We start from the raw sequence: 17,765 nt of genomic DNA on the forward strand, positions 1-17,765 counted from the left end.
CTCCTTTCTTACAGAGCCTTCCCCCATGAATGTTATTATGACAGAACAGGCATCACACGATTTTTGTCAATTCTTGGACAATAACCGAATCTCAAAACTTGCATCTTTTTGTAGTAAAATATATGTGGTTTTTAAAGAGGAAGTGAAGATGGATCCAGCTCAACACACCGGGCAATTAATTAAAATTCAACAATCTTTATTGGCAAACCCTTTTATAAACTTGTAGAAAAGACAAAAAAATGGACATCTCAGACGACAAAGCATATATTATGGGGTGGTGTGTATAAAATATACCATACGTGTTTTGAGTGAAAAACTCTTGTACACTGGCATTGAAAAAAATATTCTGAACTGGACTTAAGTATACTAACAAATAATCATGGATACAAAAAACACATGAAAACAATCAAGAAAATACCAATCACAGAGAAGACTAGACTGAATATATGAAAAGAAAAAGGTGGAAACAAAACAAAAAATATACCCTGGAAAAACTGAATGAGAAATCTGTAATATAATACATATGAACAACTATGTGCGTATACATATGAGAAAGTCCTAGAGAAAACTTGTACAAGTAAGGGCACAAAATATCCCCATGCAATATCCCTCCATGCAAAACCTGCACAGTGTCGTTTAAAACCAATCATTTTTACAATTCCGATCAGAGTGAAAAATTCAGTATAAAAAGCTTCTTAAACTGCAATAGTGATCGGGTAGTTTATGCTGCGGAATGCACGATCTGTAACCTCAAATATGTTGGTTCAACTATCTGTAAGCTCAAGTTTAGAATCAGGGAGCACCTTTTATGACATTGAAGAGCCCACAGAAAGGAGCATCTCTAATATCTCAAAACATTTTGTGGAATGTCATAATCGCAGTAAAATTGGTCTGCGTGTATATAGAACAAATACCGAAACATGTTAGAGGCGGTAGTCATGCGGTCCGAAACAAAGAAGCTTTCTGGATATTTTCTCTGAACACGTATGCTCCATCAGGGCTTAATCTCAGACGAGAAATTATGTTACATTACTAAAGGCATAATATTGAGCCCTGAAAGGAAAGAGAGAAAGCAGGAAAAGGATACATTTTTTATTTATATATATATATATTATTTATTCATTTTTCTCTGAACACATATGCTCCATTAGGGCTTAATCTCAGATGAGAAATTATGTTATACTATCAAAAGCATAATACTGAGTCCAAAAGGAAAAAGACAAAGAAAAAGGATAAAACAATTTTTTTTTTAAATCTAGAGTTTTCTGCAGTTATTGTTTATTGAAAATTTATTCATGGACATATTTATTGTCTGCTGGTTTTTTTTTGTTTTTTTCCCCCTTTTCTCTCTTTTTCCTTTGAGATATTTTCTGCCCTTACTTGTACAAGTTTTCTCTAGGACTTTCTCATATGTATACGCACATAGTTGTTCATATGTATTATATTACAGATTTCTCATTCAGTTTTTCCAGGGTATATTTTTTGTTTTGTTTCCACCTTTTTCTTTTCATATGTTCAGTCTAGTCTTCTCTGTGATTGGTATTTTCTTGATTGTTTTCATGTGTTTTTTGTATCCATGATTATTTGTTAGTATACTTAAGTCCAGTTCAGAATATTTTTTTTCATTGCCAGTGTACAAGAGTTTTTCACTCAAAACACGTATGGTATATTTTATACACACCACCCCATGATATATGCTTTGTCGTCTGAGATGTCCATTTTTTGTCTTTTCTACAAGTTTTTTAAAGGGTTTGCCAATCTAGATTGTTGAATTTTAATTAATTGCCCGGTGTGTTGAGCTGGATCCATCTTCACTTCCTCATTGACCCAGACGCTGTGCAGCAGCGAGGACGCCGTGCTCCATGCCAGACTGGGATTACATCTCAGGGGTGAGCTGAAATTTTCTCTTTATTCATGTGGTTTTTAAACACTTTTTTTGATAAGGTATTGATCTTGTTATACTTAAAGGGAATCAGTCAGCAGATCTATGCTATGTAATCTGAGGGCAGCATGAGGTAGGGGCTGAGACACTGATTTCACTGATGTGTTACTTATTAGGCTGTGTGCTGTAGTTTCAGTACAATGAGTGTTTTATCACGAGGAGATTCCCTGCCTGGACTACAGCTTGTGTGAGCCCTGGTCTAACCCTGCCCCCATCACTGATTAGCAGCTTACTAGGGGTTAGCTTTTGAGCTCTGCTACATGCTAAATCTAAAAACTCTGATTGTATCACAACTGCTGAGCCCAGCTAAATATGTGATACATCACTGGAATCAGTGTCTCTGTCCCTACATTATAATGCTCCTAGATGAGGTAGCAAAAATCTGGAGACCGATTCCCTTTAAGGGGTTATAAAAACAGTAACCATAACTGAGTCAAATTATAGCACTGGATGAGAATTATAGATTGCTTTATCCACCCCTACCTCCAGCTTGTATGAGGCTAGAGTGGCATTACATTTCCAATCGGAAAAGGTGCCCAACCAATGAGGTCTCACTGCTGAAACCCCCTTCTATCATGAAGATAGACCCCCTTCTATCATGTCCTTGAATTAGAGTGGCAGTCACATACCCACTGTGCTGCTTTATTCAGACTTTTTGGGAATGATGTAGATAGACAAACGTTGTATACCAGGTGTCACATAAAGCCAACACCAGCTGTAGACGGGGAGGGCACAGCTTCTTTGTGCTACACATTTATGGTACTTGGCACAAACTACTTAATGTCAACCTCGTAAATGTCCTAAAGATGGCACCAAGGTCTTCCGTGCCCTGTGCCACTCCTTTCAAAGTGTTTGGGACTGATGCACATAAACGAACTTTATGTAATATACAGCTGAAACCCACTACAGATGGTGCAGGCTCAGCTCCCGTGCCTGCATGATCACCGCTCTGTCTAAGAGACTTGGTGTGAAATATACAGTGCCAACATGGTAAATGTATTGCAGATGGCACTGAGGGTTAATTTTATCACTTTTTTTTTTGACCTTGCTCAAAAAGTTCCATATAGAATTCTGCACAAGTTCCCTTTGTGTTAAGTCTGCACTTTCCTAGCAGACCAGACCTCCGACAACTCCTACACTCTTATGTATACAATGTATACATTACTACATGTTTCTTGCCTAAAGTTTTATTTCTCCACGATGGGAGTGTGTTATTTCAAAAGTAGAGCATACACAGTTTAAAGGGGTTGTCCTTTTTTTAAGTCCACAACTTGCGGCTCATGCAGACGGACGTTATTTTGGTCCTAGTACGATCCGAGAAAACATTGGATTGCACTTGGAACAATGTTATTCCTTGGGGCCAAGTCTGTCAGAGGAAAAAAATAGCAGCATGCATGATTTGCATCTGATATTCGGATCGCACTCGGCCTTGAAAGTCAATTAGTCCTTGGAAAAAATCAGACTGAACTCTGATGACATCTGAGTGCAGTCTGATTTTCCGGAACTGACAGATTGGAGAAGATGGAGGATTTTTTTTTCTATCTTGTCCACATCTGAAAAAATCTGATCACACTATTATCAGAATTTCATCAGTGTGATTAGCATAATTGGACCAATTCTCTCAAATGGGAGAAATTACTGTCATGTGAACCTAGCCTACTTTCTGTAACGGGTCTGGGAGGCGGAACCTCTGAGCTACTATACAAGGGGGCAGTCCTTGTAAGGGAGCGGGTGGCGACCAGGGAAGATGGGCAGGAGGTCACAGCAGGTGACCGGGACAGTCTCTGAATGAACGGGCAGATGGTCACGGCAAGTGACCGGGGCAGTCTCTGGATGAACGGGCTGATGGTCACGGCAAGTGACCGGGGCAGTCTCTGGATGAACGGGCAGATGGTCACGGCAAGTGACCGGGGCAGTCTCTAGGTAAAGGATTGGTACGACCTGTGGCGGCTGATGATAGACGTGAGCTCCCAGGTGAGCAGGCGAGAGTCTCTGGATGAACGGGTGGTCACAGCATGTGACGGCGGAGCCTCCAGGAAGACCAACAGACAGGCGGCAGATGAGCGCTCCCAGGTGAGCGGGCAGAAGTCTCTGGACAGGCGGGTGGTCACAGCACGTGACGGCAGAGCCTCCAGGTAGGCAAGCAGGCAGCAGATGAGCGCTCCCAGGTGAGCGAGCAGGAGTCACTGGACAGGCAGGTGGTCACAGCACATGACGGCGGAGCCTCCAGGTAGACTAGCAGGCAGGTAGCAGGTGTGTGCTCCCAGGTGAGCGGGCAAGCTGGTCCATAGACAGACTGACGGGAGTAGGAAGGCAGACCGTCGGACCTCAGGCAGGCAGGTATCTGATGTGCGCTCCCAGGTGAGCGGGCAGGCTGGTCCATAGACAGACTGACAGGAGTTGGAAGGCAGACCGTCGGACCTCAGGCAAGCAGGCAGGTAGTTGATGTGCGCTCCCAGGTGAGCGGGCAAGCTGGTCCTTAGACAGACTGACAGGAGTAGTAAGGCAGACCGTCGGACCTCAGACTAGCAGGCAGGTAGCAGATAATCAGGCAGGAATCTGGCAGGTAACTGGCAACGGGACCTGAGGGCTGAAGCAGAGTAGTGAACAGTGCAACAACATTGCTCGGGCACCTCCATTTTGGAGGAGGTGCCTTATATATGGTGAAGTCCTCCGGCCATTGGCCGGGGACTCCTTAGGACGGCGCGCGCGGCCCCTTTAAGAGGGAGGGAGAGCGCGCGCGCCCTAAGCACAGTGGACGGGAAGGAGCGCGCGCTGCCAGCAGAGCGGGAGGAGGACGCCGGGCACGGAGCTGGGAGGTGAGGGGAACAGCGTCCCTGCCTAGCAGAGGGCAGGGACGCCGGCGCTACAGTACCCCCCCCTTTAGGCCCCCCCTTTTTTAGGCCAGACAGAAATTTAGCTAGGATAAGAGGGGCATGGATGTTCTCCCGGGGCTCCCACGTTCTCTCCTCAGGACCAAACCCCCTCCAATCCACTAGAAAAAAGGTCTTTCCTCTTACCCTTTTGGTGGCAAGAATGTTCTCTACCTCAAACTCGTCCTCAGCAGAAACCGGAGCAGGAGGCGTACCTGTAGACTTGGAAAAAGAGTTAAGTACCACAGGTTTGAGGAGAGATACATGGAAGGAGTTAGGGATCCGTAAGTTGGCCGGGAGTTTTAATTTATAGGCCACCGGGTTGATCTGACTGATGACCTCCAGAGGACCGATGAACCGAGGCCCTAACTTGTAAGAAGGTATCTTGAGTCGGACATATTTAGACGAGAGCCAGACTTTATCTCCAGGACGAAATTGTGGAGGATCCAGGCGTTTTTTGTCAGCGTGTCTTTTCATCCGTTCGGACGACTGGAGGAGTGCGGATCGGGTACTCTCCCAAATGGAGGAAAATTTGCTAACGAGAGATTCCGCAGCCGGGTTGTCCACAGAGGTGGAGACAGGAAAAGGAATCCGAGGATGCTGACCGAAGACTACAAAAAACGGGGATTTGGAAGAGGATTCGCTCTCGTGATTGTTATAGGAGAACTCGGCCCATGCTAGGAGATCCACCCAGTCAGAATGATGGGCATTAACGAAGTGCCGGAGGTAACTGGTCAGGTTCTGATTGATCCGCTCCACTTGACCATTGGACTGTGGGTGGTAAGCGGAAGAGAAGTCCAGGGTGACGTCTAGCAGTTTACAAGTGGCTCTCCAGAAACGTGAGGTGAACTGTACCCCACGATCCGACACGATGTGGAGGGGCAGGCCATGAAGACGGAAGATGTGGCGGATAAAGTCTTTAGCCAGCTCGGGTGCAGACGGGAGACCAGGCAGGGGAATAAAGTGAGCCATCTTGGAAAAGCGGTCAGCGACCACCCAAATGACCGTACAACCGGCAGAGACGGGGAGATCAGTTATGAAGTCCATAGCAATATGCTGCCAGGGGGCAGCAGGCACAGGAAGCGGAAGAAGGCGACCGGCTGGCAGGTGTCTCGGGACTTTGTTGCGGGCGCAGGACACACAGGCAGAAACAAAGTCTATTACGTCCTTGCGCAGGGTAGGCCACCAGTAGTGCCGGGCAATAAGCTGGAGGGTCTTTTTCTGACCGGCGTGGCCAGCTAGTTTAGACGAGTGACCCCAGTGTAGGATCTTCTACCGATCAGGTACTGATGCAAACGTCTTACCGGGAGGGAGACGATTTAGGCTCACGGGAGCCACCTGCATTACTCTGGCGGGATCGATGATATGTTTAGGTTCTTCCTCGAGATCGGACACCAGAAAGGATCGGGACAAGGCATCTGCTTTGACGTTTTTGTCAGCTGGGCGAAAATGAAGAACAAAATCAAAGCGAGCAAAAAACAAGGACCACCGGGCTTGGCGCGGGTTAAGTCTCTGGGCATGCTGGAGGTAAGCCAAGTTCTTGTGGTCAGTGTAAATTATTACCGGGTGAAGAGCCCCCTTTGACGGGACAGTTCATGACACAGGTCCGAGAGCGAGGGAGCTTGGGTGCCACCGGGTTCCATGGCCCGAGCAAACTGTAACGGGTCTGGGAGGCGGAACCTCTGAGCTACTATACAAGGGGGCAGTCCTTGTAAGGGAGCGGGTGGCGACCAGGGAAGATGGGCAGGAGGTCACAGCAGGTGACCGGGACAGTCTCTGAGTGAACGGGCTGGAGGTCACGGCAAGTGACCGGGGCAGTCTCTGAATGAACGGGCAGATGGTCACGGCAAGTGACCGGGGCAGTCTCTGGATGAACGGGCAGATGGTCACGGCAAGTGACCGGGGCAGTCTCTAGGTAAAGGGTTGGTACGACCTGTGGCGGCTGATGATAGACGTGAGCTCCCAGGTGAGCAGGCGAGAGTCTCTGGATGAACGGGTGGTCACAGCATGTGACGGCGGAGCCTCCAGGAAGACCAACAGACAGGCGGCAGATGAGCGCTCCCAGGTGAGCGGGCAGAAGTCTCTGGACAGGCGGGTGGTCACAGCACGTGACGGCAGAGCCTCCAGGTAGGCTAGCAGACAGGCAGCAGATGAGCGCTCCCAGGTGAGCGAGCAGGAGTCACTGGACAGGCAGGTGGTCACAGCACGTGACGGCGGAGCCTCCAGGTAGACTAGCAGGCAGGTAGCAGGTGTGTGCTCCCAGGTGAGCGGGCAAGCTGGTCCATAGACAGACTGACAGGAGTTGGAAGGCAGACCGTCGGACCTCAGGCAAGCAGGCAGGTGGCTGATGTGCGCTCCCAGGTGAGCGGGCAGGCTGGTCCTTAGACAGACTGACAGGAGTAGTAAGGCAGACCGTCGGACCTCAGACTAGCAGGCAGGTAGCAGATAATCAGGCAGGAATCTGGCAGGTATCTGGCAGGTAACTGGCAACGGGACCTGAGGGCTGAAGCAGAGTAGTGAACAGTGCAACAACATTGCTCGGGCACCTCCATTTTGGAGGAGGTGCCTTATATATGGTGAAGTCCTCCGGCCATTGGCCGGGGACTCCTTAGGACGGCGCGCGCGGCCCCTTTAAGAGGGAGGGAGAGCGCGCGCGCCCTAAGCACAGTGGACAGGAAGGAGCGCGCGCTGCCAGCAGAGCGGGAGGAGGACGCCGGGCACGGAGCAGGGAGGTGAGGGGAACAGCGTCCCTGCCTAGCAGAGGGCAGGGACGCCGGCGCTACACTTTCTACCCCTTGTATGTGCAACAATAAGGCAAATGGGCATTGGTGATTTTTTTTTTGCAAATATACATAAGATATTAAATGCAAATCTGTAATTGTCATGATGGGAGCAAATATCTGAGCAATTCTACAAAGACATTTCAGTCCGTGTGTATGATGTGCTGTGAAATTTACTGTACCTCTTATTACAGTGAAACTCCTAAAGGGAACTTGTTACCAGTTTTTTTTAGTATTCAAATAAGTCCCCTCCTTTAACTACTCCTTTATCGCAGTCCACAATCCTGTATTGTGATGCTGAAACACTTCTCATGGACAAGCTGTGAGTCGGGATAGTCAAGAAGTCCGAGGTCATAAGGTCAGGACGATACGTCTTAAACAGAAAGAAGAGACAAAGGCGTAGTCAGGTAACCGTCCGAGGTCAGAATACCAGGAGGAAAGCAGATCACAGCAGAAGGGGTTAAACAGACCGATGTTCAGAACGAGGTCCAACATCGGGCAACGAAAGATCATCAAACAGAATACAAAGCACAGAGAACAAACCACACTTAGCTGACTTTTAATTCGGCAGAGGTCTGGGAGTAACAGCCCAATTAAGTAGATGGACAATCACCTGGGATAATGAACACCTGGAGACAGCCAGCACCTCCCAGTCTCAGATTGGACAGCCAAGCTGTCAGTCAAAACACCAACAGCTCAGAACACCCCTGCAGCAGATTGGACAGCTGAGCTGTCAGTCACTGCATCCTAGACACACTGAGGGGTGGAATCCTGACATGTACAGTACAGACCAAAAGTTTGGACACACCTCATTTAAAGATTTTTCTGTATTTTCATGACTATGAAAATTGTACATTCACACTGAAGGCATCAAAACTATGAATTAACACATGTGGAATTATATACTTAATAAAAAAATGTGAAACAACTGAAAATATGTCTTATATTCTAGGTTCTTCAAAGACATATTTTCAGTTGTTTCACACTTTTTTATTAAGTATATAATTCCACATGTGTTAATTCATAGTTTTGATGCCTTCAGTGTGAATGTACAATTTTCATAGTCATGAAAATACAGAAAAATCTTTAAATGAGAAGGTGTGTCCAAACTTTTGGTCTGTACTGTATATTGTCTATTAACTGCCTCTATATATCACAAAACATAGCATATGTACAAGTTGATACAGTCGGGTCCAGTGGATGTCATGGCCATGTTGTCTGCGCCTCCTCCGTTTTCCTATTTGTCGTCCTATGACTTTGATTGATGTCCCGCTTCATCCACTGTTGCGTCTGCGCAATAGATCACTCACTGCAAAATTGTACTTGGTTCTACCCTACCGAGGACAGAGCATAACCTCTCAATGTGCATGCTCCGTGCAAAATGTCATTCCGGCTTTTACGTTCCTGGTAGCTTTCACAGTTTTGTTTTCTGGGGGCCTGTGATGTTACTGCGCTATCTGGATGAGGCAGGATGCATTTACGTCAATCAAATCCAGAGAATGGCTATTAAATGAAAATGGAGGAGGCGCAGACAATACATCGATGACGTCCATCCGACCGGACCAAAGTAATTTGCATACAGCGCCGGAAAAATTAAAAATGTTACTTTTTGGAATATAATATACAGGTTTGTGGACTGCGACAAAGGAGTAGTTAAAGGTGGTGGCTTTTGTATGGATTCTGAAAAACTGGTGACCGGTTCCCTGTAAATGCAGCAGGTTCTTGTTAGAAATGTTGTATTGATTGGTAGTAGTAACTTATTTGTTGGAATTATTATGTTCTATCTTTTCATACTAATGATATGTGTAGAGAAGAGTTGATTTGTAAGTCTGTTCTTACCAGAGATCGGCAAAGTGATTATGTTGAATGTTAGTGAAGTTGTGGTGGAATTGTGAAGTTGTTACACTGAATATCTGGATGAAAGGTAAGACATTGTAGCATAGCTGATCCTTTCTGAATGTAACTTGTTGCATATATCCCAATGTCTCAGACAGTCAGTACTGCACAAAGTCCTCGCAGCTTCACCTTTTTACATCTGCCAGAAATCTCTGAGTGTGGAGAATTGTATAGGGATTTTCAGGCTACAATGTAGTCGGAGCACGTTTCATGAAATGGGTTTTGTTCCAGGTGACGTCAGCCTTGCAGACAGAGAAGGGGAAGCTGAATGGCTTCGATGAGAAGTTGTATCTATCCTCCAAGATTCTAAAGGCTGGAGAAGATCCTTACCGACAGCATGCCTTCAACCAGCTGGAAAGTGACAAGCTGAGCAGTGACCGGCCCATTCGGGACACACGACATTACAGGTAGATTACATGTATGGAAAAATGAGTAAAAGCAGATGTTTTATGGGGAGAGTAGAAAAGGTCATGGTAAACTGTGCTGGACCCTGCTTCCCTGGCTCCGTGTCAAACATCTGTGCAGATTATATCCACGGAATTTACTAATCCAGGATACACTTGCAGAAATTCTTCAGTTGTGTCTTTTTTTGGGGGTGGGTGGGGAGGGTGTAGGGTCAGGGGAATAAAGTTTTCAGAGGTTTCCATTTTCATTCATGCACAAAAAAAAAACAGTCTTTGTAGAAAAATTTCAGCATGATATTTCGGCAGAGACCCTGATTCCAGCGATGTGTCACTTTACTGGGCTGCTTACTGCAGTTTTGATAAAATCCCAGTTTTATCTGTTGCAGATCTAGCAGTTCTCTGAATACTGAGCTCCATATAACCCCGCCCACACCACTGATTGGCTGCTTTCTGTATAGACTGTGCATAGGCATAAAGCTGCCAATTAGTGGTGGGGTGGGGTTATACAGAGCTCATGAATATGGAGGAATACATAGCAGCCGGTTTACTAGTCCTCTAGTGATAATCTCCTGCTGATAAAACATAGACTTTATAAAAACTACAGCAAGCAGCCCAGTAAGTGACACATCACTGGAATCAGGGTCTCTATCTCTACATTATGCTGCTCTCAGATTAGGTGGCAAAAACCTGGTGATAGATTCCCTTTAAGGACATGCACATTTTGAGCTTTTTGGAAGCAGCCTTTTTTTAATTTCTTCTTATTGTCGCATTCCAGGAGCCATAATACCTTATTTTTTCATCGAAGGAGCTGTATGAGAATTTTTTTTTCTTTTACAGAATAAATTGCATTTGTCAGTTGCACCATTTTGGGATACATATAACTTATTACCTAATTTTTTTTTATGGAGAGAAACAGGAAAAAAAATGCAGCAATATTGCTGTTTTTTGACATTTTTAAATTTTCCGCTTTTCATTTGCTGCACAAATATAGTGTAAACGTTAATGTGTGAGTGAGCACGATTATGACAAAAGCAAATTGATATAGATTTATTTATATTTATTCACTTTTCTACAATAAATACACAGAAAATTACTATCTTTTGTGTTGGCATCGAAAGCTATTCGTTTTATAATTTTTCAACAGGCTTAATTTTTGCATAACAAGATGTAGTTTTCAGGGCAACCATTTACTGGTACATAAGATCGATAATTTTTTATTACACTTTTTGAACAAATTTTTGATCACTATTTATTTATTTTTTTAGATGGGATGAACAAAAACTGCAATTCTGACATTTCTTTTTCTTCTTTTTTTTTTCCCTGGCATTTATCATGTGGGATAAATGATAATGTCATTACGGACGTGGCAATACTAAATATGTGACCTGTTCTTATTTTATTTTTTACTGGGATTTTGGGGAGGTGTTTTTACTTTTTTTTTCTATAAACACTTGAAACTGATATTTTTTAAATTATATTCATTAGTCTGTTTTGGGGGCATGAATATGTGATCTTATGGTTGTATATGATCCGTGTTGGACTGGGGTGGCATGGGCCCACCAGTAACTGACTTGGGGAGGGGAAAGGGGGGCCCACTGCTCAGCTTCATGCAAATATTATATTATCCCCTTTCTCAAATTTATTTCTGCTTCTATATAAAAATAATCTAGGTAGTTTGTTGAATGAATGATGAGATCCTGCTTTTGCCTGTACATAGTGAATTAATGTGTCCACCGGAGGATTCTCCTGTTCTGTGGGCCAGTCCGAGCCTGCATATGGCCTGCCAGTCAGTCCCCGGCTCTGGAGGTATCTGATAGGCTGTAGTGCATGGAAGACCCTGAGGCCACTGTTAGTCCTCTAATTGCTAAAGCAAACCATTGGCACCCTGTGATGGCTCAGAAGAGGTGCCGATGTGCTGACAGAGCACTCTCTCCAGATATAACCGTCATGGAGTGACATGTACTCATGTCATGTATATACAGGTGCATCTCACTAAATTAGAATATCATCAAAAAGTTAATTTATTTCAGTTCTTCAATACAAAAAGTGAAACTCATATATTATATAGAGTCATTACAAACAGTGATCTATTTCAAGTGTTTATTTCTGTTAATGTTGATGATTATGGCTTACAGCCAATGAAAACACAAAAGTCATTATCTCAGTGAATTAAAATAATTAACAAAAAACACCTGCAAAGGCTTCCTAAGCGTTTAAAAAGGTCCCTTAGTCTGTTTCAGTAGGCTCCACAATCATGGGGAAGACTGCTGACTTGACAGATGTCCAGAAGGCAGTTATTGACACACTCCACAAGGTCCCAAAGTCTGGAGGAAGACTGGAGAGGCCACAATCCAAGCTGCTTGAGGTCTAGTGTGAAGTTTCCACAATCAGTGATGGTTTGGGGGGCCATGTCATCTGCTGGTGTAGGTCCACTGTGTTTTATCAAGACCAAAGTCAGCGCAGCCGTCTACCAGGAAATTTTAGAGCACTTCATGCTTCCCTCTGCCGACAAGCTTTTTGGAGATGGAAATGTCATTCTCCAGCAGGACTTGGCACCTGTCCACACTGCCAAAAGTACCAATACCTGGTTTACACACAACAGTATCACTGTGCTTGATTGGCAGCAAACTCACCTGACCTTAACCCCATAGAGAATCTATGGGGTATTGTCAAGCGGAAGATGAGAGACTCCAGACCCAACAATGCAGACGAGCTGAAGGCTGCTATCAAAGCAACCTGGGCTTCCATAACACCTCAGCAGTGCCACAGGCTGATCGCCTCCATGCCACGCCGCATTGATGCAGTAATTGATGCCAAAGGAGCCCCGACCAAGTATTGAGGGCATTTACTGAACATACATTTCAGTGGGCCAACATTATGGATTTTAAAAACATTTTTCAAGCTGTTGTTATAAAGTATTCTAATTTACTGAGATAATGACTTTAGTGTTTTCATTGGCTGTAAGCCATAATCATCAACATTAACAGAAATAAACACTTGAAATAGATCACTGTGTTTGTAATGACTCTGTATAATATATGAGTTTCACTTTTTGAATTGAAGAACTGAAATAAATTAACTTTTTGATGATATTCTAATTTAGTGAGATGCACCTGTATGTTAAATACCATTAAAGGGAATCTGTCAGGACGTTTTGCCACCTAATCTGAGAGCAGCATAATGTAGAGAAAGAGACCCTGATTCCATTGATATATCACTTATTGGGCTGCTGGCTGTTTAGATAAAATCACTGTTGTATCAGCAGCAGAGTATCAGTACAGGACTAGTAACCCTACTGCCAGGTAGTCCAACCCCACCTCCATCACTGATTGGCAGCCGTATATGTACACTGTATGCGAGCAGAAAGCAGATGTCTGTCTGCAGCCCTGTGACCGTAATAAAATGCATTACCAGTGGTGATTGCCGCTTTTCTTGCTTTCCTCTGAATTTTCATGATCACATGTATTAAGCCGAGCACTTCCAGGTATGGCAAGTATCTGGATATGTTTTGTTTGATCCTATTTTTCCTTGTAACTGGGTGTGGTGGTAGTGCCAGGATTTTTTCATTTGATCCTCAAACAGAGATTTCACATACTGCGCTCCAAAAGGAACAAATGTGAACATCTCTGCAATGGAGGGTCGTAGCGAAAAAAGAAAAAGAGCTGCAAAATCAGAGAAGTGCAGGGATTTTTATTTAACAGGTATTTTTTTAGCAAGTGACATGTCCTTGTTAAAGAGTAGCACAAGTAAGCTATTGTCATCTATCAACAGTGTGATAGAGAAGCTGTGCTTGACCGGATGCCGGCGGGCGAAATCTTGCTTCGCACAGAAATCACCGCTCGCACTATACTTTGCCCTACTGTGGGCGCATGTTTTCGGCTGTGCCCACATTAGGGCAAAGCATAGTGCACAGGCTCGAGCCGTGAATTCTGGGCGCAGGAGCAAGATTTCGCCTTGCAATGTGGATGACGCAAGACGTCTTCCATGTCAATTAAAGAAGGAGGACGGCTTGCAACAGCCGGGGGGAGGAATGGAGAGGCTCAAAACCATGCCCATCGGACCAGACCGACCGGATTACCATGCAGGGCGAGAGAATTTAAAAAGGTTTTGAGGGCTTACATGGGGAGCCAGTGGGTTATATAATCATTTATGGAGTGCAAATAAGGTGATAGTTTTAGTTCGTATAGGACAAAGCTGGTGACAGGTTCCTTTTAAATCTACAAAAATCTGCACTTTACATTTCCAGCCATGAGTCTTCTAGTCATTAGAGATCTTTCCCCGTCAGATTGTTATAACAGACCCTTGTTCCTTTCTTCCCAGATGCACCTCTGTACATTATGACAACGACCTCCCCTCCACCAGTGTTATCATTACTTTCCATAATGAAGCGCGGTCTACTCTGCTGAGAACTATTAAAAGGTTGGTAGCGATCCTGGATGATGTACCTCTGTTTCATACAGTGTGATGAATGACGGCCTTCTCTTACACGGCTAATGTCTCAGTAATGACCGCCATATTGTGCAATGTATAAAGACTGGTGATTGGCTGTCATTAAATCATTCCGTTTTTCCTGCTAATCAGGACGTATTCATGGTGGAGGCCAATTGGGACAATGTCATGTGTGGGCATTGCATACAGACATGTTCTGCTATAACCAGATTTTCTAGTGATCACCTGATAATGGTGGGATATTGGTGGGTGGGGTGCATCTACATTGGTTTGGTGTCCATCAAATTCAATGAACAGAGAGGTTTAACACTCAAATATCAGCTTGATCTGGCTGGATAGAGAAAGTGTAGGAGGCAACTCCCTTAATACAAAGCAGAATTATTTTTTTTAGAATGGTCCATTTTATAAGAAACTTTCACTGAATGCTACAGATCGCACACCACTTTATAGCATATTTTGTCAGTAGTATACAATTACTACTTACCCTAGTAAGTAGTAGGTATAATATTAGTAGCAAATATTTGCAATTAGAAAAGTAGTATAGTTCTTCTGATTAGCTATGTCGCTTTCCCCATGTGCAAGGCATTGCAGTAGCTTAGGTATCCATGGTTAAAGGGGTATTCACATCTCCAAGATCCTATCCCAATATGTAGTAGTTGTAATAATAATAAAATTAGTAAATACCACCAATTAAAAGTATAGTTTTTCAGATTCGCTATATCGCTTACCCCATGTGCAGGGCATTGCAATAGCTTAGGCATCCATGGTTATGACCGAGTGGTCATAACCATAGATACCTAAGCTATTGTAATGCCCCACATGAGGTAAGTGGCATAGCAAATGTGAAGAACTATACTAAATGTCTAATTGGAGGTATTTGCTAATATTAATATTATTACACCTACTACATATTGGGATGGAATTTTTGAGATTGGAATACCCCTTTAATAGTGACAGTTAGTTATTAGTGTTCATAACCATGGATATCAAAGCTACTGCAATGCCCTGCACACGGGGAAAGCAACGTAGCTAATCAGAAGAACTATACTACTTTTCTAATTGGAGATAATGGCTAATATTATGATTATTATTACACAGGATTTTGGAGATGGGAATACTCTTTTTAATAAATAAAGTGGATGTCTGCTTTGGCCTATTTTGCTTTGTCAGAATGGTTACTGGACCATAAATTCAACCTACTGCAATCTGTGAATCTAGAGGCCACTAAAGGGGAAATGTAGCATTGCACGGTCATTCTGTGCGGTGACATCCCGTCTACAACATATGACTATTGCAGCCAGTGATGCCGGGGTGGGTGACATGAGTCCTCTGAGCCCTGTGCATCAGTCATGTGCTGTAAAGGGAATGTCACCCCTGCAGCCCTATAAGCAAAGGATGGCTGGGAGCAGCGGAGGGGCGGTGCTGGAGGATAATGATGATTTTGTTGTTTCATAGCATTACCAGCGTTGATGTTTATATTTAATATTTCTCAGATGATGCCCTTCAATTGCAGAGCTCTGCCTGGAACGTTGGAAATGTGACAACTACAGTATAAATGAGCTGAAATCTCTCTAAAATGTTTGACTTGGAATTAAGTTTACATTCCTTTCCTGGGGATTAGCTCATGTCTGCATGGCAAAAAATGCCAATTCTTTCTCCACCTTATTGGCGTTAAGATAAGGAACCGCTTGTGTGCCAGACGTTTCAGGATAACAGTGTTGCCCTTGTTCCACCCATATGGCACATTCAGTGTAAAGCCCAATAACCTCAACAGTCTACATTCCATTAAAAGCTCTTTTGTCGTATGTCGCACTTTACCTTCCATAAATAAACCGTTACTAGTATTTACAGATCCTTCAGTCAAGTGCCAGCTATTGTTCTGCATCCATTCACTCTTACTATTACTCCTGGATTGAAGGAAATTATAATAATAATCTTTTTATTTATGTAGCGGCGCCAACACATTCACCAGCGCTTTACAATTCCGACAATTTACAGAAATTATCAACGTCAATGATAACTGCTCTCTTGTTCTCATGCCAAACTTTGGCTTCTCACTTGCACCATTCTCAGTTCTTTTAAAGACTTTTATACAATCATGGCTGAAAGTCTTGGCACCCTTGATATTGTTGCAGAAAATGAATATTTCTCCCAGAAAAATGATTGCAATTACACATGTTTATTTCCTTTGTGTGTATTGGAACAACACAAAAATACAGAAGAAAAAAAGGCAAATTGGACACACATAATCCTAAAAATTGTTAGCACCTTTCCAATATTGAGGGTAAACAACTTTATTTCAAGCATGATTATTATTATTATTATTATTTATTTATATAGCGCCATTGATTCCATGGTGCTGTGTATAAGGGGAGAAGGGGTTATGTGATGCTCATTCAAACGTAACTGTGGCAAGTAACAGGTGTGGGCAATATGAAAATCACATTTGAAACCAGATAAAAAGGGGAGAAGCTGACTCAACAGTTAAGACCAATATAGAGCTTTTTGGTAAAGCACATCATTCTACTGTTTACTGAAAACTGAAGGAGGCCTACAAAGAAATGAACACAGCACCTACAGTACAATGTACAAGCATTTCCCATGCATCTAACACATTAAATGAAACAACTTTTCAAATGACGTTGATTAAAAATATTTTATCATTTTTGCATCTATGCAAATCAATGTGCCTTAATGGTTACAGACTTACAAGCAGACCCCTACAAGCAGGGCTGGCTCCAAGTTTTTGTGGACCACGGAGAAAAAGTCTCAGTGGGCCCCTTTAACACATACCACAATTCATGATGCACAGATACCGCAGAGAAATATAGATATGATATGATGCCAAAGATTTCACTTCTTACATTACATGAGCGATATCTATTGTAAATTCTACAATAGCTCAGAAACCGGCGAATCCTCACAGCGCACAGTGCAGACCAGACAGTATAGTCCTCCATACAGTATTATGGGCACCACTAAGTCCTCCAAACAGTATTATGGGCATCACATAGTCCTCCATACAGTATTATGGGCCCCATATATTGCTACATACAGAATAGTGGACCTCATATAATGCTCCATACAGAATAATGGACCCCATACAATGCTCCATACAGAATAATGGACCCCAAATAATGCTCCATAAAGGATACTGGCCCCCATATAATGCTCCATACAGAATACTGGCCCCCTTATAATGCTCCATACAGGATACTGGCCCCCAAATAACGCTCCATACAGAATACTGGTCCCCATATAACTCTCCATACAGAATACTGACCCCCATATAACGCTCCATACAGAATATTGGCCCCCATATAATGCTCCATGCAGGCTGTGCCCCCATATAATGCCCCATGCCTCCTGGGCCCCCATATAACGCTCCATACAGAATACTGGCCCCCATATAATGCCCCAT

General features: G+C 43.7%; 1 protein-coding gene across 1 annotated transcript in view; it reads left to right on the forward strand.

The window, feature by feature from the left end:
* Positions 1–17,765, forward strand: part of GALNT16 (polypeptide N-acetylgalactosaminyltransferase 16) — a 144,677-nt gene that overhangs the window by 55,398 nt on the left and 71,514 nt on the right. Inside the window, exons 2-3 of the mRNA XM_073638982.1 lie at positions 9,723–9,898; positions 14,216–14,314. Coding sequence (XP_073495083.1) covers positions 9,723–9,898; positions 14,216–14,314 — 275 coding nt within the window. The remainder of the gene's footprint in view (positions 1–9,722; positions 9,899–14,215; positions 14,315–17,765) is intronic.

This window comes from Phyllobates terribilis, unplaced genomic scaffold (genome assembly GCF_046119375.1).
Source record: "Phyllobates terribilis strain yellow unplaced genomic scaffold, ASM4611937v1 Scaffold_7__3_contigs__length_470593459, whole genome shotgun sequence".
Lineage (NCBI taxonomy): Eukaryota > Metazoa > Chordata > Amphibia > Anura > Dendrobatidae > Phyllobates > Phyllobates terribilis.